The 27,110-nt window shown below is 55.3% G+C and overlaps 1 protein-coding gene across 1 annotated transcript; it reads left to right on the forward strand.

Annotated features, from left to right (window-relative positions):
• Positions 1–359: 359 nt before the first annotated feature.
• GRK1 (G protein-coupled receptor kinase 1) lies at positions 360–16,241 on the forward strand. Its single transcript, XM_014867946.3, has 7 exons — positions 360–1,482; positions 3,012–3,139; positions 6,801–6,958; positions 7,739–7,822; positions 10,237–10,361; positions 12,606–12,807; positions 13,108–16,241. Exons 1-7 carry the CDS (start codon positions 784–786, stop codon positions 13,404–13,406), a joined length of 1,695 nt encoding a protein of 564 aa, XP_014723432.1. The 5' UTR covers positions 360–783; the 3' UTR covers positions 13,407–16,241.
• The last annotated feature ends 10,869 nt before the right edge of the window (positions 16,242–27,110 follow it).

A 27,110-nucleotide genomic window follows, 5' to 3' on the forward strand; every position in this document is an offset into this window, starting at 1 on the left:
TTGGGGCATTTCTGCTTGGCCGGCATGCCCAGGTGAGGGGAGAAACAGCAAGTGCCGGGGTTGCCCTGGTCCTCAGAGCCATCAGCTCTGTGACATGGGACACAGCTGCTCTCAGTGTCAGGTCAGGACAGATGTCGGTCCTCAGACACTGACCAGTTTCCCGGCCAGTGGTCTCACCTGCGGACGCCCCAGGAAACTGTTCACTGTGTTTTTTTCTCTCTAAATTCCTGTTATCAGTTGGTTTTCTTCTCATTTGCTTTTTTTTAAGACAAAAACTAAACATAGCGGGAAAACCACCTGTCATCTTTATAATTTAGGGTTTCTCCTGGGTCCCCCTGCTTAGATTTGGCTTCTGTCCCTGCCAGGAAACAAACGGGCAGTCGAGCCGTCTGCTTAGGCCAGAGGCCCGGACCGGGCCGCGCGTTGTGGATTGCAGCTCTGGGGTGGCAGCGCTGTGCGTCTGGGGCCTGAGTGTGTCCTTCCTGCCAGAAGACAGCGGCTGTCTGAGGACAGAGCAGCGTGGGCGGGCCGTCTAATCCGTCTGGGAGCCGCTTAGGGGATTGTCTTTTTCTGGCCCCTGCTCTCCGCGCTGAGTGTGTCCTCCGTAACCCAGCTGGGACTTAGTCCGAGCTGTGTCAGTGGGTTCCCTGGGGCCCCCGCGTGGCCCCCACCATCCTCGCACCGGCCGGGGCACCTCCTGTCCTGAGAGGGCAGTGGGTCAGGTCCGCTGCGGACACGGGCGCCGAGGGCCGGCCCATGGCCCCTCACGCCTGAGCTGCCGGGATGGATTTCGGGTCCTTGGAGACGGTGGTGGCCAACTCCGCCTTCATCGCTGCCCGGGGCAGCATCGATGGAAGCAGTGCTCCGTCCACCCGGGACAGGAGGTACCTGTCCAAGCTCAGGCTGCCCCCGCTCTCCAAGTGCGAGGGGCTCCGTGAGAGTCTGGACCTAGAGTTCCAGGGCCTGTGCTCGGAGCAGCCCATCGGCAAGCGGCTCTTCCAGCAGTTCCTGAGGGCCGACGAGAGGCACGTGCCGGCCCTGGAGCTCTGGAAGGACATCGAGGACTACGACACAGCCGACGACGACCTCCGGCCGCAGAAGGCCCAGGCCATCCTGGCGGAGTACCTGGACCCCCAGGCCAAGCTCTTCTGCAGCTTCCTGGATGAGGAGATGGTGGCGCAGGTCCGGGCGGGGCCCTCGGCGAGTGGAGATGGGCTCTTCCAGCCCCTCCTGCGGGCCACTCTGGCGCACCTGAGCCGGGCGCCCTTCCAGGAGTACCTGGACAGCCTGCACTTCCAGAGGTTCCTGCAGTGGAAGTGGCTGGAGGCCCAGCCCACAGGGGAGGACTGGTTCTTGGACTTCAGGGTCCTGGGGAAAGGCGGCTTCGGGGAGGTGTGGGCCTGCCAGATGAAGGCGACTGGCAAGATCTACGCCTGCAAGAAGCTGAACAAGAAGAGGCTGAAGAAAAGGAAGGGGTACCAGGTGGGCAGCCGGTGCCACCGCGGGGCCGAGGGTGGGCAGGGGGGCAGTGCTCCGGGTGGGGCCTGGGGGCCTTGTCCAGCTTGTGCCATGCTCCTCGGCTGGCTGGCTGGCTCACCATGTGCATTGACTTGGAGCCTCTCCTGCCTGCAGCCTCAGCTGGTTTACAGGCCACCTGTGCCTCCTTGTCTGAGTCGGCTGGTCTGTGCGCTGCAGCCAAGCAGCCGGCCCGGCGTGGTTTGGCCTCTGGGGTCCTCCCGGCCTGCGACTCAGCTTGCCTGGCTGCTCTTAACCCCCGGGCTTGGCGCCCTGCGCACAGATGGGGTCATCTGACGCCCCTTCTGGGAGAGCGGCCTCTGCCTTTGTGGCTGTGGGTGATGCTTCCGGTTCGTCCCCTTCTCGGCTTTTCACCAACGTGACGAGATGCAGCAGCCGGTGTCGGGTCGTTCTCCGGGCTCTTGACTTTGACTTTCTGGCACTTTCCCAAAGCCCCTGTGAGGGGATGACGAGAACACACAGGGCTGGAGCCAGGGCTGGGCCCGTCCTCCCTGTGAGGAGAGCCTGTTGTGGCGCCGGGCACAGGCTGTCCCCCGAGAGCAGCTGTCGTCAGGGATGGGAGGGAGTGGAGCCGTGGGTGGGTGCCCCGCGGTGTCCGCTCTAAGGCGTCGGACTCCATTTGGGTGGGATCAGCGAAAGCTGCTTAACGTCTCGGGCCTCATCCCCCAGCTGCACGTTGTGTCCTGCACGGTCCTTGTCCCCTTCCCGCTGCACCGCTCAGACCGTGTCCATGGCAAACGCAGCTTTTCCGGGTGGATGGCGGCGCGCACCCGGCGTTCCTCGCAGGTGCCGTTCCTGTGGGACTGGGGGGCACAGTTCCCCCTCACGCCCGTCCATCCTGATGTTGACACAACAGTCAGGGCTGCCGTCTCTTTGCTCCGAGTTCACTGTCCTCGTTGAACTTGATACCGCGTGGCACCAGCCTAGAATCTTCCGGTGCCATGTGGGTGAGAGGGGCCTCCCCAGCGTCAGGAGGGGATCTGCCTTCCTTGCCCAAACACGACTTCTAAATTCATATCAAGTGGACCTCATGAGGCTTGAAAATAAAGGTAGAAACTGAGCAGGCATGCGGGGTGTGTTGGGGGATGTGGGGCCACGCACCTTGCTGTCCCCGGCTGTCCGGAGGCCTGGACAGCAGGAAAGGGCTGGGGCTGCAGCAGGACAAGCTGGTTAGACGTAAGGAAGAACCGGAAGAGATGTCAGCGTGGAACAGGCTGCCAGGGACATGCTGGGAGCCCTGCCTGGCGTTTCAGCCTAGTTGGCTGGGGGCTCCGGGAGACCTGAAGCCCTGTGAGCATGGCCTGTCTGCGTGTCCGCGTCTGTCTGGGCCGTGGGGCGAGTGAGCGTGTCTAGGTTACTTCAGTTGCTTTGTGCAAACCACACTTAAAATGGATTTGCAACTTTCTATTTCGTCTTTCATGGCGATGTCACTTCCTGCCTACACCTGTGTTCTTACCCGACATCCTGCTTTCCAGGGTGCCATGGTGGAGAAGAAGATTCTGGCAAAAGTGCACAGCAGGTTTATAGTCTCTCTGGCCTATGCGTTTGAAACCAAAACTGACCTCTGTCTGGTGATGACCATCATGAATGGGGGCGACATAAGGTAAGTGGGCTTTTCTCTCCAGCGTGGGAGCCGGGACTGGGAAGGCTCGAGTGGCCGAGCTGGAGAGGGGACCTCGGGGGCCCCACGGGGCCACGTCCCCCTGCGGAGCATGGCGACATCTGTGGAAGAGCCTGTGCCCCAGTCGGGATCCTCCTCTCTCTGTCTTCTGGTGGCTGGTACTTGAAATGATTCGTCCTCAGTCCCGTGTGAGATGCAGGAACCCCCCGGGGGGGTGGCCTCAGGCGTCGGTGTGTCCTGTGGACGCAGGGCTGTTTGGACTCGGGGCTGAGTGGATGCAGGTCTGTGTGGACACAGGTCTGTGTGGACGCGGGGCTGAGTGGATGCAGGTCTGTGTGGACACAGGTCTGTGTGGACGCGGGGCTGAGTGGATGCAGGTCTGTGTGGACACAGGTCTGTGTGGATGCGGGGCTGAGGGGATGCAGGTCTGTGTGGACACAGGTCTGTGTGGACGCGGGGCTGTGTGGACGCAGGGCTGAGTGGATGCAGGTCTGTGTGGACATAGGTCTGTGTGGATGCGGGGCTGTGTGGACATAGGTCTGTGTGGACGCGGGGCTGTGTGGACGCAGGGCTGAGTGGATGCAGGTCTGTGTGGACATAGGTCTGTGTGGACGCAGGGCTGAGTGGGTGCAGGTCTGTGTGCACACAGGTCTGTGTGGACGTGGGGCTGTGTGGACTCAGGGCTGAGTGGGTGCAGGTCTGTGTGGACATAGGTCTGTGTGGACGCGGGGCTGTGTGGACGCAGGGCTGAGTGGGTGCAGGTCTGTGTGGACATAGGTCTGTGTGGACGCGGGGCTGTGTGGACATAGGTCTGTGTGGACGCGGGGCTGTGTGGACGCAGGGCTGAGTGGATGCAGGTCTGTGTGGACATAGGTCTGTGTGGACGCAGGGCTGTGTGGACGCAGGGCTGAGTGGATGCAGGTCTGTGTGGACACAGGTCTGTGTGGACACAGGGCTGAGTGGATGCAGGTCTGTGTGGACATAGGTCTGTGTGGACGCAGGGCTGTGTGGACGCAGGGCTGAGTGGATGCAGGTCTGTGTGGACATAGGTCTGTGTGGACGCGGGGCTGTGTGGACGCAGGGCTGAGTGGATGCAGGTCTGTGTGGACATAGGTCTGTGTGGACGCGGGGCTGTGTGGACGCAGGGCTGAGTGGACACAGGTCTGTGTGGACACAGGGCTGAGTGGATGCAGGTCTGTGTGGACACAGGTCTGTGTGGACACAGGGCTGAGTGGATGCAGGTCTGTGTGGACATAGGTCTGTGTGGACGCAGGGCTGTGTGGACGCAGGTCTGTGTGGACACAGGGCTGAGTGGATGCAGGTCTGTGTGGACATAGGTCTGTGTGGACGCGGGGCTGTGTGGACGCAGGGCTGAGTGGACACAGGTCTGTGTGGACGCGGGGCTGAGTGGATGCAGGTCTGTGTGGACATAGGTCTGAGTGGATGCAGGTCTGTGTGGACGCGGGGCTGTGTGGACGCAGGGCTGAGTGGATGCAGGTCTGTGTGGACATAGGTCTGTGTGGACGCGGGGCTGTGTGGACGCAGGGCTGAGTGGATGCAGGTCTGTGTGGACATAGGTCTGTGTGGACACAGGTCTGTGTGGACACAGGGCTGAGTGGATGCAGGTCTGTGTGGACACAGGTCTGTGTGGACGCGGGGCTGAGTGGATGCAGGTCTGTGTGGACACAGGTCTGTGTGGACGCGGGGCTGAGTGGATGCAGGTCTGTGTGGACATAGGTCTGTGTGGACGCGGGGCTGTGTGGACGCAGGGCTGAGTGGATGCAGGTCTGTGTGGACATAGGTCTGTGTGGACACAGGTCTGTGTGGACACAGGGCTGAGTGGATGCAGGTCTGTGTGGACATAGGTCTGTGTGGACGCGGGGCTGTGTGGACGCAGGGCTGAGTGGATGCAGGTCTGTGTGGACATAGGTCTGTGTGGACGCGGGGCTGTATGGACATAGGTCTGTGTGGACGTGGGGCTGTGTGGACGCAGGGCTGAGTGGATGCAGGTCTGTGTGGACATAGGTCTGTGTGGACGCGGGGCTGTGTGGACGCAGGGCTGAGTGGATGCAGGTCTGTGTGGACACAGGTCTGTGTGGACACAGGGCTGAGTGGATGCAGGTCTGTGTGGACATAGGTCTGTGTGGACGCGGGGCTGTGTGGACGCAGGGCTGAGTGGATGCAGGTCTGTGTGGACATAGGTCTGTGTGGACGCGGGGCTGTGTGGACACAGGGCTGAGTGGGTGCAGGTCTGTGTGGACACAGGTCTGTGTGGACGCAGGGCTGTGTGGACGCAGGGCTGAGTGGGGTGGGCAGCAGGAGCATGTGGTGTTGTGGGTCGAGTGCTGGCTGCACAGGCGGATGAATAAAGGGGTGAGCGGGGGCCTTGCGTCGAGAGGGATGGTCACTGAAGACAAATGTCATCCACGACCCACTCCTGGGGATGACCGCAGAGCCGGAAACACGACGCAGCCAACTTCAGGAACCGCGGCTTTGCCATCACCCGGCAGAGAGCACAGGGCCGTCAGTGCCGCACGTGCTGCGTTTGCTGTGGATCTGCGGCCCGGCCCCGGCTCCCTGTGGGACGCGTACCACTGGCTCTCAGAGCTGGGAAAAGGCCCACTCGATGGCTGGGCCACCTGACTGCTCTTGCCTCCGTGTGCTGGTCTAAAACAGGGATAAAGCATAACACCGGTGCTCGAAGGCTGTTGTGGGGAGAAGTTAGTGCCTGTGAGGCCCCTGGAAAAGTGTCAGTCACATACACAGAAGGGGGCCGGTGCTGCGGTGCTATTTGCCAGGCCCCGCACCTCCATTCTCCCTTTTGGGTTCATCTCCACAACACTCTGCCAGGTCAGTTTGCTGGCCCCCTTTCCTGATGAGGATTCTGAGAGCTTCATTAGGGAACCCATGAAGGTCGGGAAGTGCTAATGGCAGGACTTAGAGCAGAGATGATGGCGACACCACACCAACCTCATCCCACTACTACATGGATGTGATACGAGCTGTCAGGTTGCTGTTCCTGCCGTCCTGTGCTCCGGCTGATTTGAGGGTTTCTCCTGGTTTTATTTAGATTCCTGGTTACCTCTACTCTCCCGGGTTGTTCTAGTTTAATTTCCTTTTATTTGTTAGGTTTTGCTTCTCTGTGATGCGTGATAGTGGGAACTTGAGAAACGATGGTTACGGGGAGGGGGCGCTGGGGAGGGGCGTCCAGCCGCCGGTCCACAGGGGTCTGATGTTCGGGTGGAGTGGCCGGCACTCTGTATGAACCACGCGTATTGGAGGGCGCTCGGCCTGCCCTGCTTCCTTGGCCCCTGCTCATCCTGCGGGCGGCAGTGAAAGGGCGCTGTGGCCTCCGCAGGCCAGGGCAGGGGTAGGGGGTGCACTTTGTGGCCCCGCTCCTCCCCTGTGACAGCGGTGGCGAGGGGTCTGTGAGGTGTGGACACCAGCTGCCAGGGGTCTTTGCACTGCCTGCCGTGGGCTCCTCAGGCTGGACGCTGAGGCCCTGAAAGGACCGGCTGCTTTCCCGACAATGCAGATTCTGAGGGCCCCCATGTCCCTGAGGTGCCGCTTCCCCTCAGAACCGCGGGCGCAGCACTCAGAGCTGGGCCCAGAACGCACGGGCCTCCGCACGGTCTGCCCCCAGGTACCATATCTACAACGTGAACGAGGAGAGCCCTGGCTTCCCCGAGCCGCGCGCAGTCTTCTATACGGCCCAGATCATCAGCGGCCTGGAGCACCTCCACCAGAGGGACATCGTCTACCGAGACCTCAAGCCTGAGAATGTGCTGCTGGACGACGACGGTGAGGTGGCCTCCCCTCTCAGTCCCCTTGCCCTGCTCCGCTCCTTTCTGTGGCTTGACGGGTCGTGGGGGATGGGCTGGTTTTGAGAAATGCTCGGCATAGCTTTAAACAGCACCAAGACATGTCTTAAGTGTATTGTTCATTCAATCGTTTTGTGACAGAACGGTATTGTCTCCAAAGGGAGATTTTTGATGGACTTTGGTGAAATTTGGTCCATATTAGGCACTAGGGTTACAGGGAATTAACGCAGGGTCTGTAGTGTGTGGGGCTATTAGTAAGCAGTTAATATTTTATGGCCAAATCTTCACTCTATCACTCTTGTCTTTCTGCCTCTATGTGAAGTCAAATTGGGATTCTGATGAGAAGATGAACATAGAGATCTGGGCTTCCTGTGCATCCCTTTCGACCCCACTTTGTGTCACCAAGTCCGACATGCACAGGCGTTCTCAGGGGCCATCACTGCGGGGCTGGGGGAGGGAGGGCGGACGAGGAAGCTGACTTGGGGGCATTATGCCCCGAATTCCAGTGGCTGCTGGGACCCCTCAGCCCCTCTGCCATCTGACGGGGAGGGAGGCACCTGGGTGCTGAGGCCTCAGGGTCCCCAGGGTGTGTGTGTGTGCACCTGTGTGTGTGCATTTGCATGTGAGTGCGTGAGCGTGTGTGTGAGCGTGTGCGTGTGTGTGGATGCAGAGGCTGGCTCTAGGTCCCGTGGCTCCGGGAACACGAGGTGCCTTTGTTCCGAGGAGCCGCCTATGACCTCAGCCTGTGTTTGCTTTTCAGGCAATATCCGAATTTCCGACCTTGGGCTGGCCGTGGAGCTGAAGGACGGGCAGACCAAGACCAAGGGCTATGCGGGGACCCCAGGTGAGGCCTGAGAGCAAGGGCAGGGCAGCCTCTCGGGGCGCGGGCCCTGGGGTCCCTGTGGCCACGGGTGGACCCACAGGGAGAGCTGGGAGTGGTAGGGGAGTGGCTCCCTTGTTGCTCAGAGCGACTGGTGAGACCAGGGGCACTGGCCAGGGGGATTGCGTGGCTGCTCCGTGGCCTTGCACCCCTCTCCACGTGAAATACTACTATTGGTGTGACACACCATGCCCCCTGTGGTGAAAGCTTCCACCTTTAACTGTTTTCCGGGCATCAGCGGGATGCATTGGTCCAGAGTGCCGGACCGAGGTGGTCAGAGCCCTGAGGGTCGGTGCCAGGCACCTGCTCGACTGTAATAAAACTCTCCTGGACGGGCCGACTGGAAGGAATGCCGGGCCCCCATCTCAGGCGTGGCCTAGGCCTTCACTGTCCAAGGGAGTCCAGCATGGAGTGCGGGGCAGGGGGGGAGTCCTCTCAGGGGAAGGGGCTGCCCTCGTCCAGAGCATGCATGTGTGCACGTGTGAGTCTGTGTGTGCGTGCATGTGTCTCTGAGCATGTGTGTGTGCATGCTTGTGTCTCACGCACAGGCCGGGCTGAGTGCTCAGTGCAGCAAGTTCTTGCTTCAAGCATGCAGCAGGCACCCCCCGGGCGTAGGTTCTTCCCTCCCCTGCACTCCCAGTGGGTGGAGGCTTCTTAGAATTTCTTAGCAAACCTCCTTCTTCCCCGGATTGATTTGCTTTGGGAAGAAAGTGCTGCCGCCAGAACTGGGCCCCTCGGATCTTGTTTTGCATCCTGGAGTCCTCCTAACCCTGTGCCCTGGGCTCCTTGGAGGCGCACCTGTGCACCTGTTGGCATGGTGCGTCTGTCCTCATCTGCGGCTGCATTCAGGGAAAGGTCTTACCTTGAATTTCCTGGATCCTCGGCCAAAATCCATGAAGTTCCACCCCTGGGAGAGAGCATGTGAGTGGAAAACCACTCACATATTTCAGGGTGATCCAGAGAACTTGACGCCAAGGGCAGGGTTTGAAGTGGTCTGACCTTGAGGATAGGCGGAGCATGAGGGCTCTGCGGCCGCCAGAGGGCCCCATAGGCTTTGCTGTGGTTGCCGAGCTGCTTTCTGCAGAGGCTGGGACGCAGCTCTCCAGTCGGGAGGTTCTCCTGCCTGGGCCCAGTGGACGCGCCCTGCACTTGGGGTCAGACGCTGCAGCAGATACTCAAGTCAGGTGTGCGACTGAAGGCTGGGCATCCAGCAAAGCCACGGGGAACCTTCCAGACCCTTCCTCCCTGGCCCCTCTGCACCGCCCGGCCCCAGGCCCCTGAGAGCCGGAGCCCCTGCCCTGGGTCAGCGAGCAGCCGACTGTAAACAGGGGATGAGCAGAGGACAATCCCATCCCGTGGTCTGGCAGGACTTTCCTTTGGACCCTGTTTCAGTCTAGTTGTGGTCGGTTGAACGCGTCTTTCTCACAGAGTCTGGGAGTTCTGGACATAATGTGATCCCCTGAAAAGCAGAACTTACAAAGCTGTGCTCAGGGCTGGAGGGTCCATGGAGTCTCAGTCCTGTAACCTCTCTGGGGAAAAACGATGCTGCGGTCATTGGCCCAGTGCGTCTGCCTCTTGGAAACTTACCATGAACACGGAAACATCAAAGGACCAGGAGGGGCCAGGATGAGCGGACACAATTAGCCCTGCTTACCTCGGGATGTCTAAAGTCGTTGGAGCACAGAACCCCCTGGCCCCCGTGCCCAGAGCACCAGCCCCGGTCCCGAGGGAGGGGACCACGGGCCCATCCACCCTTCCTACACGCTGCGCTGGCTTCTACACGGGGGCAGTTAGGGAATGGAGGCCCGAGCTTGCTCTCAGGGGTGTTGACCTGCAAGATGTGGAGCTCGGCATGTGGCCTGGCTCCCCAGATGTGACACAGACCCGGCTGGGGTCAGACGGAGCAGGGGTGGCGACTGCACTGCTCTTTGGAACATCGTGGCTTAAAGCTGTCCTTTCTGCCCTTTCACGAAGCAGCTTATAGCACCTGCTTCTGACCATACACACCCATGCCCCACAGGTCACGCGCCTGCCTGGGAGGCAAGCAAGGACGGGGCTTGGTCTGTTGTGGTGCCTGAACAGGGAGACGGGACTTCACATGTGTGTGCAGAGTGCCAGTTCTCACCAGGGTGGTTCTGGCCAGAGGGGACACTCAGCAGAGTCTGCAGACGTTGGTTGTCACAACTGGGCGCTAACTAGCAGGTGGAGGCCGGGATGCTGCTCAACACCCTCGGGTGCACGGCGCGGCCCCCTGCTGAGGATTTCTGCCCAAGAGCCCCCTGCAGTGCATGTGGAAGCGTCAGTCCCACAGCTCGTGGGGGAAGGTGGGTGCTCACGCAGAGCAGCTGCATCTCTGAGTCACGGTGCTCCTCCCGCAGGTTTCATGGCCCCGGAGCTCTTGCGGGGTGAGGAATACGGCTTCTCCGTGGATTACTTTGCCCTGGGGGTCACGCTGTATGAGATGATCGCGGCCAGAGGACCCTTCCGAGCCCGAGGAGAAAAGGTAGGAGGTGGCCCAGCCAGTGTCCCTGCCACTGACCTGGAGATGACCCTCCTTGTGGGGGTCACAGGAGCAGGTGTCCCTGCTGCTGACCTCGAGATGACCCTCCTTGTGGGGGTCATAGGAGCAGGAGTCCCTGCAGCTGACCCTCCTTGTTGGGGTCACAGGAGCAGGAGTCCCTGCAGCTGACCTGGAGATGACCCTCCTTGTTGGGGTCATAGGAGCAGGAGTCCCTGCAGATGACCTGGAGATGACCCTCCTTGTTGGGGTCACAGGAGCAGGAGTCCCTGCAGCTGGCCTGGAGATGACCCTCCTTGTTGGGGTCACAGGAGCAGGAGTCCCTGCAGCTGGCCTGGAGATGACCCTCCCTGTGGGGGTCACAGAAGCAGGAGTCCCTGCAGCTGGCCTGGAGATGACCCTCCCTGTGGGGGTCACAGGAGCAGAAGTCCCTGCAGCTGGCCTGGAGATGACCCTCCCTGTGGGGGTCACAGGAGCGGGAGTCCCTGCAGCTGGCCTGGAGATGACCCTCCCTGTGGGGTGCTGTTCAAATCTTGAGCCCTAGGCTTCTCCTGGAGGGTCCCTCCTGGGCGGAAGGAGAGGCGACACGGTGACCTCATCTCATGTAGCTCCTGACACTAAGGAGGGTTTCAGGACGAGAGGGGCCTGGGGCTCCCCAAACCCACCCCCACGAGCAGTGCCCAGACGCCTGGGCCCAGCTCTCGGGAGGACATGGTGCAGGTCACCACCTCCGACGGCCTCGGTGCCCTCGTGCAGACCTAGGAGCTCTCCCTCCCCCAGGATGCTAAGGGCCGCCGGCCCCGCCCCGGGCACAGCAGCTCTTCTGCATGTCCCTAAGGGAGGTGGACATCGCATGTCTGTGCCCTGACCCCTGACTCACCACGCCCCTCGTTCCTCTCCTGTCCGTCTGCCCAGGCGTCCCCCGGGGGTACTCTGCCCCAGCTCAGCAGAACCACATATCGGTGCTCTTTGCAGCCCGATCACTGTTCAAAAGGCACGCAGTAAAGCTGGCCTCCTCCCTTTGACGGAGGGTGACTCAGCTGGGAGATGTGAGGGCCCTTGTTGACGGGGACGTGAGTGAACCAGGGAGAGGCTGGTGAGGAGGGGCGCCTCCAGGGTCTGGAGGTCAGGGCCGTCTTTAGATGCACCTCCCTGGCCCATGTCCTGACCCCTCGGCCTGTCTGGGGTCATGCCCATCTGTCTCTTCCACCTGGACCTCCCTCCTGGTGTGTCCCACCCAGGCCCCCACTTCCGTCCCCTGAGACGGCTGTGGGAACAGACTGAGCCCCCGTCTTCCAAGAGCAGAGAGTCTTCACAGGACTCCACCCCGAGTTGCCCTGTGCCTCTGCCTTGAGCTGGTGACAAGGCTCCCTCCCAACCAGCAACAGCTCAGAAGAGCAAAACGAGCCATGGAGCCTGGTTACGCGCAGGCGGCCAGCCACGGGCCGCCATGGGAACTCCCACCTCGGCTCTCACTGTCCCGCTGCCCGACCAGCACCCCTGCTTCCTGTGTGTAAACGAGCGAGAGGAGCTTTAGGGGCGCCATTCAGGAGCTCACAGTGGACCGTCCGTGGTCCATCCATGGTCCATCGAGCATGGAACCCCACTCCAGCAGCAACAGGACGAGGGGCCTGGGCTACACCCCAGCCAGGTGGACCTCAGCCCGCCACACTGAGCGAAGGCCGCCAGGCCCGAGAGTCACTCGGGGGAATTCCATCTCTGTGAAGTTTCAGGAAGGGCAAAGCTCACCTATCCTCAGAGGAAACGATCAGCTTTTGCCCCAGGTCAGGGGACATGGGCTCAGAGGGCACAGGGTGCTTTTGGGGTGACTGGACGTGGAGTTCTGCAGTGCATGAGTCACACCCCATGAAGAGGATGCAGAATCAGGCGCCGGGCTCGCCCTCAGGTTTTCGTCTTCCAGTTGGCCCTGTGAGGCTGTCCCTCGCCCATCGTTGTCCTGCTTTCCCCCAGCCGGTAAAGATTGGTTGTGTGAATGTGCCGGGGTGTGAACCAGGGTTCCCTGAAATCCACCGACCCCAGCGCCTCGGGGTGCCCTCTGACCTGAGGACTGAGGTGTGGGGCGGGGCCCTCAGCTGCTGCCGTCCCCTCTGCCAGGCTTCTCCCCGAGAGGCACTGGCTGGGCCATCCCTCACGCGAGCCGCAGTGACAGCTTGGCGACGTTGGTGGGTTTGGCGGGGTCTAACGCGGTATGGCGCGTCTGCCGTACAGGTGGAGAACAAGGAGCTCAAGCAGAGGATCCTCTCAGAGCCGGTCACGTACCCCGACAAGTTCAGCCAGGCCAGCAAGGACTTCTGTGAGGCACTGCTGGAGAAGGACCCCGAGAAGCGCCTGGGCTTCCGCGACGGCACCTGTGATGGGCTCCGCGCCCACCCCCTCTTCAAAGACCTGAGCTGGCGGCAGCTCGAGGCCGGTAGGTAGCGCCCGTGGGTCTGGGGGCCGCGGGCTCTCTGTTAGGTGACTGACCCTTCCTTGCCCAATCTGCCTGTCAGGCATCTCTTCAGCTTAGCGGCGACGTCAGCTGCACAGGACCGCATGGGCCATGCCCCCCGATAGCACCATTCAGCCATTCAGGACTGGGCACCGACGGACCAGGCCTCCCAGGAGCTGCGGGCAGCTGCTCTGTGGACTGTGGCCTGGCAGGCACGGCTCTTTGGCAAACGCTGTTGCACCGCCGTTCGCGGTTCACGCTGTGCCGTCTGTCTTCTGACAGGGATGCTGATCCCCCCGTTCATCCCGGACCCCAGGACCGTCTACGCCAAGAACATCCAGGATGTGGGTGCCTTCTCCACGGTCAGGGGCGTGGCCTTTGACAAAGCGGACGCGGACTTCTTCCAGGAATTCGCCACTGGCAGCTGCCCCATCCCCTGGCAGGAGGAGATGATCGAGACGGGCATCTTTGGGGAGCTGAATGTGTGGCGCTCCGACGGGCAGATGCCTGACGACATGAAGGGCATCCCCGGGGGGCAGGCGGCCCCCGCATCCAAGTCAGGAATGTGTCTGGTGTCCTAGACATGGAGGAAAAGGGGCCCCCCACCCCTCGCCTGCAGGGACGAAAATGCCTCCGTGAGCAGCCGGAGCCCAGGGCCAGGACGCAGGGGGAGTGAGGCGCAGAGCAGCAGGCGTCCCAGCCCCAGTCAGGGCCCCGCCTGTGGACAGCACACTGCTTTTGCCCCATTTCACTCAAAAGAGACAACGATGGTTCCTGGGTGGAATGTACCCACGATGCCTCCCTCTGCGGGCTCTTCTGTGGGCGTGAGGCTGGCGGGTGTGGGCGTGGGCCACGGCTGCGCAGAGAGAGGGTGCTGGGGCTTCCTGGCTCCTTGACTGCTGTCCCCAGAAGCTGCTCCCTTCACACCAGCGCGAGCTGGTCACCTGCACAGTGGGGACGCCACTGTCGGCATCGGCCAGGCACTGAGCGGTGCAGTCCCTGTGGGGTCGCCTTGCCGGCTGGGGCCTGGGTGTCTGGGAGGAGAGGCGGGTGTGAGGGTCTGGGGGTGGACTGACCACAGCGCCCCGCCCCCCCCACAGCTTCTCTTCGTCCTGAGAATGTTGCAGCTGATGGCAACCAGGCGCAGTGCTGCTGGGCCCCAGGCAGATGGGCAGGCCGGGGCCTCTCTCTCCAGCCTGCGCACCTGCTTACGACCCCAACCCCCTCTGGGCTGGCGCCCGGCTGTCCTCTCTCTGCCCTTTCCTGACTCACCTCCTCGGCAGACTTGGGCAGTGTGGTCTGGCTGACAGGTTTGCTGACTGAGCGCCGGGAGTGGTCCCCTCTCTGTGCCCCCAGCAGCTCGTGCTGGAGTCTGAAGGTCCTCACCTTGTGGAACGCAGACAAGCCCATCCTCTGGCGGACCAGCCCGGTCACCGCCCTCACCCTGTGTGTGTCACAACCACACTCAACCCCCATGGCCCCAAGAGCTTCACGCGTTTCAACTGGAGAACCAAGTTTAGTCGCAGCGGCTTCCCGAAGACGCTCACTCTAAGCTGGATGTCGGCTGGGGAAGCCGAGACCCCGGTGGGGGGCTGGACGGGCCAGCCCAGGGGAGGAGCTGTGATTTAGGGTCTGAGGACTCATTTCCAGAGGGCGTCTCTGACCTGTTCTTAAAAGGACTTCTCTTGAGTCCCCGCGGCTCAGGCACTCGAGGGGGTGGAGCGCCAGCTGTGCCATGTGCTGGTCAGGGCAGAGCGCCCGGGCAACGCACTGAGGCGCGAGATTCACCTGCCTGGGCGTGGGGGTCACGCGGGACGGGTCCATGTGGATATCAGAAGGTGCTGTGGCAGTTCCCTGTCCGGGGGGCGGACGGTGGGTCCCTCCAGGGACAGGAGAGGACACCAGCTGCTGCTCTAGCCTGTGGGGAGCCGTCTCCCCTGTAACCCTCGAGCCGGCCCCAGGCATTCACACACGGCAACTGAGAGTCCTGTAGTCACTTTATCTTTATCTTAAAAAGTTTTAGGGGCCGGCCCGGTGGTGTAGTTGTTAAGTGTGCACATTCTGCTTTGGCGGCCCGGGGTTCGCCAGATTGGATCCTGGGTACGGACATGGCACCGCTTCGCATGCCATGCTGTGGTAGGCGTCCCACATATAAAGTGGAGGAAGATGGGCACGGATGTTAGCTCAGGGCCAGTCTTCCTCAGCAAAAAGAGGTGGATTGGCAGCAGATGTTAGCTCAGGGCTAATCTCTCTCTCAAAAAAAAAAACCCTTTTAAAACTTGAAGTATGACATAGAGAAGATGAATCTCGGATGCTCAGTCAGTGGCCACACTGTGACCCCGGGGCTGCCTGCCCATTGGTGCACCCTGCCAGCCCGTGTGCTCACCCAGCCACTCCCCTGCCCAGAAGCGGCCACCCTGCCTGCAGCCACTGACTTAAAGGGCCAGACCTGTGGCAGCCACAGCTCCAGGCAGCTCTTTCCGAGCCTCCTCTGAGGAGCCTCCTGCCTCCCGGCTGGTCTCAGCGTGTGGCTCACTGTGTGTGCATGTGTCTGTGTGCACGTGTGTGTGCGTGCATGTGCATGTGTGTGAGGCCCGGGGGGGAGGAAGGTGAGCAGGGCCATCCTGAGCTGTCAGGCAGGTGCTCATGGCCGCCCTTCAGTGCGGGGTCCCCTCGCAGGTCCCAGGACCCCCGCGTGGGTGTCTTTCAGGTACAATCCCCCCGACCGGGCACATGGGAGGCACACAACGGTCCTGCCTCCAGCTCTCTCCCCTGCTCGCCCGGGCCCAGGGAGGCGCCGTGCTGACTGGACAACGGGGCTGCCCACTGCCCCCAACGCAGCGGCCACTTGCCTGGCTCAGCCTCAGGCTGCCGCTGGCCTGTCTGGCTGCCTGTTTGGGGCTCCCCAGGAGGCGGCTCATTGCAGGCCTGGGGCAGGGCCTCTGCAGAGAAGCCGTCATCTGGACCGTGTTTATCCCCCACACTGCGAGCCGGCCCAGGCCCCTCGGAAACCGGCCTTGAGACCCCTACAGGGTAGCGGGTCTTGGGCATCTGATCCCGGTCACCTGCGTGCTCTGGCCAGGGCCCGACAAGACATGGCTGCCTTTACCACCGCTGACACATAACTGCCCAAGAATGTCACCGCGGGATTTCTTAGCAATCTGGCCCCTATGGGGAGGGCGGTGCAGGAGGGACCCTGGAGCGATGCCATCAGAACGACTTCAGGGCCACCGTTTAGTTGTAAAACACAAAAAAAGCAGTTTCTATTCAAGCAGAAAAGGGTGACAATAAAGTTAAAAAAGAGGGACAGACTCTCTAGATTGTGATGTGAATATTAGTTGTATTCTTCCCTTCAAAACCACACGTACACACACAGACATGCACACACGTGCACACGCGCACACAATATACACACATGTGCACACAATATACACACATATGCACACACGTGCACACAATATACACACATATGCACACACGTGCACACAATATACACACATATGCACACACGTGCACACAATATACACACATATGCACACACGTGCACACAATATACACACATGTGCACACACGTGCACACAATATACACACACGTGCACAAACGTGCACACAATATACACACATATGCACACACGTGCACACAATATACACATATGCACACAATATACACACATATGCACACATATGCACACAGTGCACACAATATACACACATATGCACACAATATACACACATGTGCACACAGTGCACACAATATACACACATATGCACACACGTGCACACAATATACACACATATGCACATACATGCACACAATATACACACATATGCACACACGTGCACACAATATACACACATATGCACATACGTGCACACAATATACACACATATGCACACACGTGCACACAATATACACACATATGCACACACGTGCACACAATATACACACATATGCACACACGTGCACACAATATACACACATATGCACACACGTGCACACAATATACACACATATGCACACACGTGCACACAATATACACACATATGCACACACGTGCACACAATATACACACATATGCACATACATGCACACAATATACACACATATGCACACACGTGCACACAATATACACACATATGCACACACGTGCACACAATATACACACATATGCACATACATGCACACAATATACACACATATGCACACACGTGCACACAATATACACACATATGCACACACGTGCACACAATATACACACATATGCACACACGTGCACACAATATACACACATATGCACACAATATACACACATATGCACACAGTGCACACAATACACACATATGCACACAGTGCACACAATATACACACATATGCACACACGTGCACACAATATACACACATGTGCACACAATATACACACATATGCACACAGTGCACACAATACACACATATGCACACAGTGCACACAATATACACACATATGCACATACATGCACACAATATACACACATATGCACACACGTGCACACAATATACACACATATGCACACAATATACACACATATGCACACAGTGCACACAATACACACATATGCACACAGTGCACACAATATACACACATATGCACACATGCACACAATATACACACATATGCACACACATGCACACAATATACACACATATGCACATACATGCACACAATATACACACATATGCACACACGTGCACACAATATACACACATATGCACACACATGCACACAATATACACACATATGCACACACATGCACACAATATACACACATATGCACACACGTGCACACAATATACACACATATGCACACAGTGCACACAATATACACACATATGCACACAGTGCACACAATATACACACATATGCACATACGTGCACACAATATACACACATATGCACACAGTGCACACAATATACACACATATGCACACACGTGCACACAATATACATACATATGCACACACGTGCACACAATATACACACATATGCACACAGTGCACACAATACACACATGTGCACACACGTGCACACAATATACACACATATGCACACAGTGCACACAATATACACACATATGCACATACGTGCACACAATATACACACATATGCACATACGTGCACACACGTGCACACAATATACACACATATGCACACACGTGCACACAATATACACACATATGCACATACGTGCACACAATATACACACATATGCACACACGTGCACACAATACACACACATATGCACACACGTGCACACAATATACACACATATGCACACACGTGCACACAATACACACACATATGCACACACGTGCACACAATATACACACATATGCACACACGTGCACACAATACACACACATATGCACACACGTGCACACAATATACACACATATGCACATACGTGCACACAATATACACACATGTGCACACACATGCACACAATATACACACATATGCACACACGTGCACACACATGCACACATATGCACACATGCACACAATATACACACATATGCACACACGTGCACACAATATACACACATATGCACACACGTGCACACAATATACACACATATGCACATACGTGCACACAATATACACACATATGCACACACGTGCACACAATACACACACATATGCACACACGTGCACACAATATACACACATATGCACACACGTGCACACAATATACACACATATGCACATACGTGCACACAATATACACACATATGCACACACGTGCACACAATACACACACATGTGCACACACGTGCACACAATATACACACATATGCACATACGTGCACACAATATACACATATGCACACACGTGCACAGCGCACACAATATACACACATATGCACACAGTGCACACAATATACACACATGTGCACACACATGCACACACGTGCACACAATATACACACATATGCACATACGTGCACACAATATACACACATATGCACATACGTGCACACACGTGCACACAATATACACACATATGCACACACGTGCACACAATATACACACATATGCACATACGTGCACACAATATACACACATATGCACACACGTGCACACAATACACACACATATGCACACACGTGCACACAATATACACACATATGCACACACGTGCACACAATACACACACATATGCACACACGTGCACACAATATACACACATATGCACACACGTGCACACAATACACACACATATGCACACACGTGCACACAATATACACACATATGCACACACGTGCACACAATACACACACATATGCACACACGTGCACACAATATACACACATATGCACACACGTGCACACAATACACACACATATGCACACACGTGCACACAATATACACACATATGCACATACGTGCACACAATACACACACATATGCACACACGTGCACACAATATACACACATATGCACATACGTGCACACAATATGCACACACATGCACACACGTGCACACAATATACACACATATGCACACACGTGCACACAATATACACATATGCACATACGTGCACACAATATACACACATGTGCACACACATGCACACATATGCACACAGTGCACACAATACACACATGTGCACACACGTGCACACAATATACACACATATGCACATACGTGCACACAATATACACACATATGCACATACGTGCACACAATATACACACATATGCACACACGTGCACACAATATACACACATATGCACACAGTGCACACAATATACACACATGTGCACACACATGCACACACGTGCACACAATATACACACATATGCACACAGTGCACACAATATACACACATATGCACACACGTGCACACAATATACACACATATGCACACACGTGCACACAATATACACACATATGCACACACGTGCACACAATATACACACATATGCACACAGTGCACACAATATACACACATATGCACACAGTGCACACAATATACACACATATGCACATACGTGCACACAATATACACACATGTGCACACACATGCACACACGTGCACACAATATACACACATATGCACACAGTGCACACAATATACACACATATGCACACACGTGCACACAATATACACACATATGCACACACGTGCACACAATATACACACATATGCACACACGTGCACACAATATACACACATATGCACACAGTGCACACAATATACACACATATGCACACACGTGCACACAATATACACACATATGCACACACGTGCACACAATATACACACATATGCACACACATGCACACAATATACACACATATGCACACACGTGCACACACATGCACACATATGCACACATGCTCACAATATACACACATATGCACACACGTGCACACAATATACACACATATGCACACACGTGCACACAATATACACACATATGCACATACGTGCACACAATATACACACATATGCACACACGTGCACACAATACACACACATATGCACACACGTGCACACAATATACACACATATGCACATACGTGCACACAATATACACACATGTGCACACACATGCACACAATATACACACATATGCACACACGTGCACACACATGCACACATATGCACACATGCACACAATATACACACATATGCACACACGTGCACACAATATACACACATATGCACACACGTGCACACAATATACACACATATGCACATACGTGCACACAATATACACACATATGCACACACGTGCACACAATACACACACATATGCACACACGTGCACACAATATACACACATATGCACACACGTGCACACAATATACACACATATGCACATACGTGCACACAATATACACACATATGCACACACGTGCACACAATACACACACATGTGCACACACGTGCACACAATATACACACATATGCACATACGTGCACACAATATACACATATGCACACACGTGCACACAATATACACACATATGCACATACGTGCACACAATATACACACATATGCACATACGTGCACACAATATACACACATATGCACACACGTGCACACAATATACACACATATGCACACAGTGCACACAATACACACATGTGCACACACGTGCACACAATATACACACATATGCACATACGTGCACACAATATACACACATATGCACATACGTGCACACAATATACACACATATGCACATACGTGCACACAATATACACACATATGCACACACGTGCACACAATATACACACATATGCACACAGTGCACACAATATACACACATGTGCACACACATGCACACACGTGCACACAATATACACACATATGCACACAGTGCACACAATATACACACATGTGCACACACATGCACACACGTGCACACAATATACACACATATGCACACAGTGCACACAATATACACACATATGCACACACGTGCACACAATATACACACATATGCACACACGTGCACACAATATACACACATATGCACACACGTGCACACAATATACACACATATGCACACAGTGCACACAATATACACACATATGCACACAGTGCACACAATATACACACATATGCACATACGTGCACACAATATACACACATGTGCACACACATGCACACACGTGCACACAATATACACACATATGCACACAGTGCACACAATATACACACATATGCACACACGTGCACACAATATACACACATATGCACACACGTGCACACAATATACACACATATGCACATACGTGCACACAATATACACACATATGCACACAGTGCACACAATATACACACATATGCACATACGTGCACACAATATACACACATGTGCACACACATGCACACACGTGCACACAATATACACACATATGCACACACGTGCACACAATATACACACATATGCACATACGTGCACACACGTGCACACAATATACACACATATGCACATACATGCACACAATATACACACATATGCACACACGTGCACACAATATACACACATATGCACACAGTGCACACAATATACACACATATGCACACAGTGCACACAATATACACACATATGCACATACGTGCACACAATATACACACATATGCACACACGTGCACACAATATACACACATATGCACACACGTGCACACAATATACACACATATGCACATACATGCACACAATACACACATATGCACACAATATACACACATATGCACACACGTGCACACAATATACACACATATGCACACAGTGCACACAATATACACACATATGCACATACGTGCACACAATATACACACATATGCACACACGTGCACACAATATACACACATATGCACACACGTGCACACAATATACACACATATGCACACACGTGCACACAATACACACATATGCACACACATGCACACAATATACACACACATGCACACATGCACACAATATACACACATATGCACACACGTGCACACAATATACACACATATGCACATACATGCACACAATATACACACATATGCACACACGTGCACACAATATACACACATATGCACACACGTGCACACAATATACACACATATGCACACACGTGCTCACAATATACACACATATGCACACAGTGCACACAATATACACACATATGCACACAGTGCACACAATATACACACATATGCACACAGTGCACACAATATACACACATATGCACATACGTGCACACAATATACACACATATGCACACACGTGCACACAATATACACACATATGCACACACGTGCACACAATATACACACATATGCACACACGTGCACACAATATACACACATATGCACACACGTGCACACAATATACACACATATGCACACAGTGCACACAATATACACACATATGCACACACGTGCACACAATATACACACATATGCACACAGTGCACACAATATACACACATATGCACACACGTGCACACAATATACACACATATGCACACACGTGCACACAATATACACACATATGCACACACGTGCACACAATATACACACATATGCACACACGTGCACACAATATACACACATATGCACACAGTGCACACAATATACACACATATGCACACACGTGCACACAATATACACACATATGCACACACGTGCACACAATATACACACATATGCACACAGTGCACACAATATACACACATATGCACACACGTGCACACAATATACACACATATGCACACACGTGCACACAATATACACACATATGCACACACGTGCACACAATATACACACATATGCACACAGTGCACACAATATACACACATGTGCACACACGTGCACACAATATACACACATATGCACACATGCACACAATATACACACATATGCACACACGTGCACACAATATACACACATATGCACACACGTGCACACAATATACACACATATGCACACACGTGCACACAATATACACACATATGCACACACGTGCACACAATATACACACATATGCACACACGTGCACACAATATACACACATATGCACACACGTGCACACAATATACACACATGTGCACACACGTGCACACAATATACACACATGTGCACACACGTGCACACAATATACACACATGTGCACACACGTGCACACAATATACACACATATGCACACATGCACACAATATACACACATATGCACACACGTGCACACAATATACACACATATGCACACACGTGCACACAATATACACACATATGCACACACGTGCACACAATATACACACATATGCACACACGTGCACACAATATACACACATATGCACACACGTGCACACAATATACACACATATGCACACATGCACACAATATACACACATATGCACACACGTGCACACAATATACACACATATGCACACACGTGCACACAATATACACACATATGCACACACGTGCACACAATATACACACATATGCACACACGTGCACACAATATACACACATATGCACACACGTGCACACAATATACACACATATGCACACAGTGCACACAATATACACACATATGCACACACGTGCACACAATATACACACATATGCACACACGTGCACACAATATACACACATATGCACACAGTGCACACAATATACACACATATGCACACACGTGCACACAATATACACACATATGCACACACGTGCACACAATATACACACATATGCACACACGTGCACACAATATACACACATGTGCACACACGTGCACACAATATACACACATGTGCACACACGTGCACACAATATACACACATATGCACACATGCACACAATATACACACATATGCACACACGTGCACACAATATACACACATATGCACACACGTGCACACAATATACACACATATGCACACACGTGCTCACAATATACACACATATGCACACACGTGCACACAATATACACACATGTGCACACACGTGCACACAATATACACACATATGCACACACGTGCACACAATATACACACATATGCACACACGTGCACACAATATACACACATATGCACACACGTGCTCACAATATACACACATATGCATACATGCACACAATATACACACATATGCACACACGTGCACAGCGCACACAATATACACACATATGCACATACGTGCACACACATGCACACATATGCACACACGTGCACACAATATACACACATATGCACACACGTGCACACGTGCACACAATACACACACACATGCACACACGTGCACACACACTTTGCCTTCATTCTCATCTCCATGTGGTCACCAGATTTTTGAAGCTGCTTGAAAGCCTGTGTGTCACTTTGGGTCCCAGGGTGTCTGGATGGGACACTTGTTCTCTGCTCCTCGCTGTGGCGGGTCCTGTGTGGCTTTGTCCTGCTACTCACACCAGCGCGTCAGTCCCCACTGTTTACACGTGTAAATCCACTTTATCCCAAACTCGCAGGACACGCCTGTCTGAGATTTTGTATGTTTGAGTGGAGCTGTGGCCCGTGAGAGACAGGGGCCGCCCTCCACCTTCCGCGCACTCACCCGTCCCGGCCGGGGTCTCCGGAGGAGAGTCAGGTGCGGCCGGGAAAGACGGAGGTCAGTGCGTAGCAACTGGACGTCTTGATGCCGAGCGCTGTGGGAGAGGCTGCGGAGAAATGCTGTCTGCTTCCCGTCTGTCTGCTGGTCTCCTCGTCGGGCTGTAGCAGCTCCGGCGGGACTGAGCACCTCTCGCATCCCGCTGTGGCTGTGTCTGTGGTGGACACTCGAGCAGTGCCGGCCCAGCCCGGGGAGCAGGTGTGTCCTCTGAGGCCGGGAAGGACCCGGCATCTGCTGAGAGTTAGAGCAGATCCTCTTCTGCTCCTCCCTACACGCCCGTTTATCGCTGCGAGGCCCCATCTGACCCTGGGATAAGCTGGACTGGACAGGGCCCTCCCCGCCCAGCAGGCATGAGGAGCCGCCACCCCGTGTCCACAGAGGGGAGGGAACCTCACTTCGACCCTGCCTGGCAGCAGAGAGGCAGGCCTGTGTCAGAGGAGGCTGCTGAAACGGACAGGCCAATAGGACCCAGAGTCCATAACGTGACACCCAACGTCCGGGGGACGATGGACAGTCACTCGTGGTCCCAAGAACCAGAAGGCCCCCTTGGGATGAGAAAGCACAACAGCCCCAGTGCCAGCATGACACAGATGCCGGGGTCGGCTGACGGGTGCTTTAAAGCAGCCATCACAAAAACGCCTCAACGAGTCAAGAGGAGACGCACGAAGCAGATGAGAATGGACAACATGGGCGGTTGGGGGCAGGACACGCAGAAGACACGTTCTGTTGGCTCCCGAGACTGTGCGGTCCCCGCTGGGCTGGCCCTCGGGAGGCTGACGGGAAAGCCCATGCTCTGCAGAGCCATCCAGGGTCACGGAGGGACCACGCCAAGGCCTTGGGTCCCGTCCGATCACTGGACACGGCCCCGTGCCCCACACCCCTCCTGTGCTGCTTTTTGGGGTATTGATCATATTCATAGGCCAGCTGGGTTTTCTTGTCCACGGTCTTCACAGATTTGCTAATTTGGTCATTAAACGTGAGCTCAGCCTCGAGGAGCCTTAGGAGGGCTGAGCACATGGCCTTTCATTTCTCGACGGGCCATCCCCTCCACGGGTGTTTAGACGGGCGGGTGGGCCTTGGCTGAGAGTAGAACCTATTACAGCATCCTGCCGCTAACGCAAGAACAGTTTAAACATGAAATTAAACATGAAATGAGATGGTCTCTCGGGTTCCACCCAGACGAAGACAACGAGGCCTGACGTGATTGTGCAAAAGCCAAACCTCAGTTCCTCAGCTGCGGTAGAAAAACGTGCCCAAGATGAGTGGGCCGAGGGATGAGGGTTCCCGGGGGCCACCGTGTTCTGTGGGATTTCATGGGAACAGATGAGTGGAGCCTGTGGCCTGACCTCTGACCACCTGGCCTGGTGGGTGCCTTCGTCCCAGCTCAGCCTGTCCGTCCCCGGGGTTCCAGGAAGCCTGGGGTGGCTGCCTCCTGTCAGTATTTCCTAGGCCCCGAGGGTGGGCTGGGCCTGCTGGGCGGTTCTCTCCTTTCAACAGGGCCACCACCAGGTCGCGAGACCCGCACTCTGCAGCCTGTTTGGCTAAAACAGGAGACGTGGGCTGAGCCCATGGTCGCCAGAGCCCAGGCGGGAAGGCGCTTCTGCCCGGGGGAGTCGTGTGCGCCTCACGTGTCCTTCGGGGAACGAGAGCAGGAGAACCGGGAACCGAGACATCTGGGCCGTGGAGCTTCCTGCCGGGGCCCCTTAGAGCCATCAGGGGCCCTTAGAGCCATCACAGCCACGAGGCCTTCAGGCAAAGCCCCCGGATGCTTTCAGTTTAAAAGATGCATGTCCCGGAGCGTCTCCCAGCTATCCTGCCACCTCAGCTGGCAGGGACGGGGGCAGGGGCCCGGACGCCTCTGCATTATTCATTCCCCTGTGTCCTCTCAGGCGGCTCACATTACGCGTTACAGGAAGGAGTCAGTCGTGTTGTGCGTCCGCCTCCACCCTGGGGAGCAGGTGTGAGTGGGGCTGGGAATCGAGCCGATTCGACCTCCCTTCAACATGTCCCGCTGGGCACCTGCTGTGAGCAGGTGGCTGGGTCTGGGCAGGCGCAGCAGGGCAGAGGTCCCCGCCCATGACGATTCTGTGATGGAACCAAGAATGTGCTGCGGTCGTCCTGCCACCACTGCCT

The sequence above is a fragment of the Equus asinus genome, chromosome 11 (genome assembly GCF_041296235.1).
Source record: "Equus asinus isolate D_3611 breed Donkey chromosome 11, EquAss-T2T_v2, whole genome shotgun sequence".
Classification (NCBI taxonomy): Eukaryota; Metazoa; Chordata; class Mammalia; order Perissodactyla; family Equidae; genus Equus; species Equus asinus.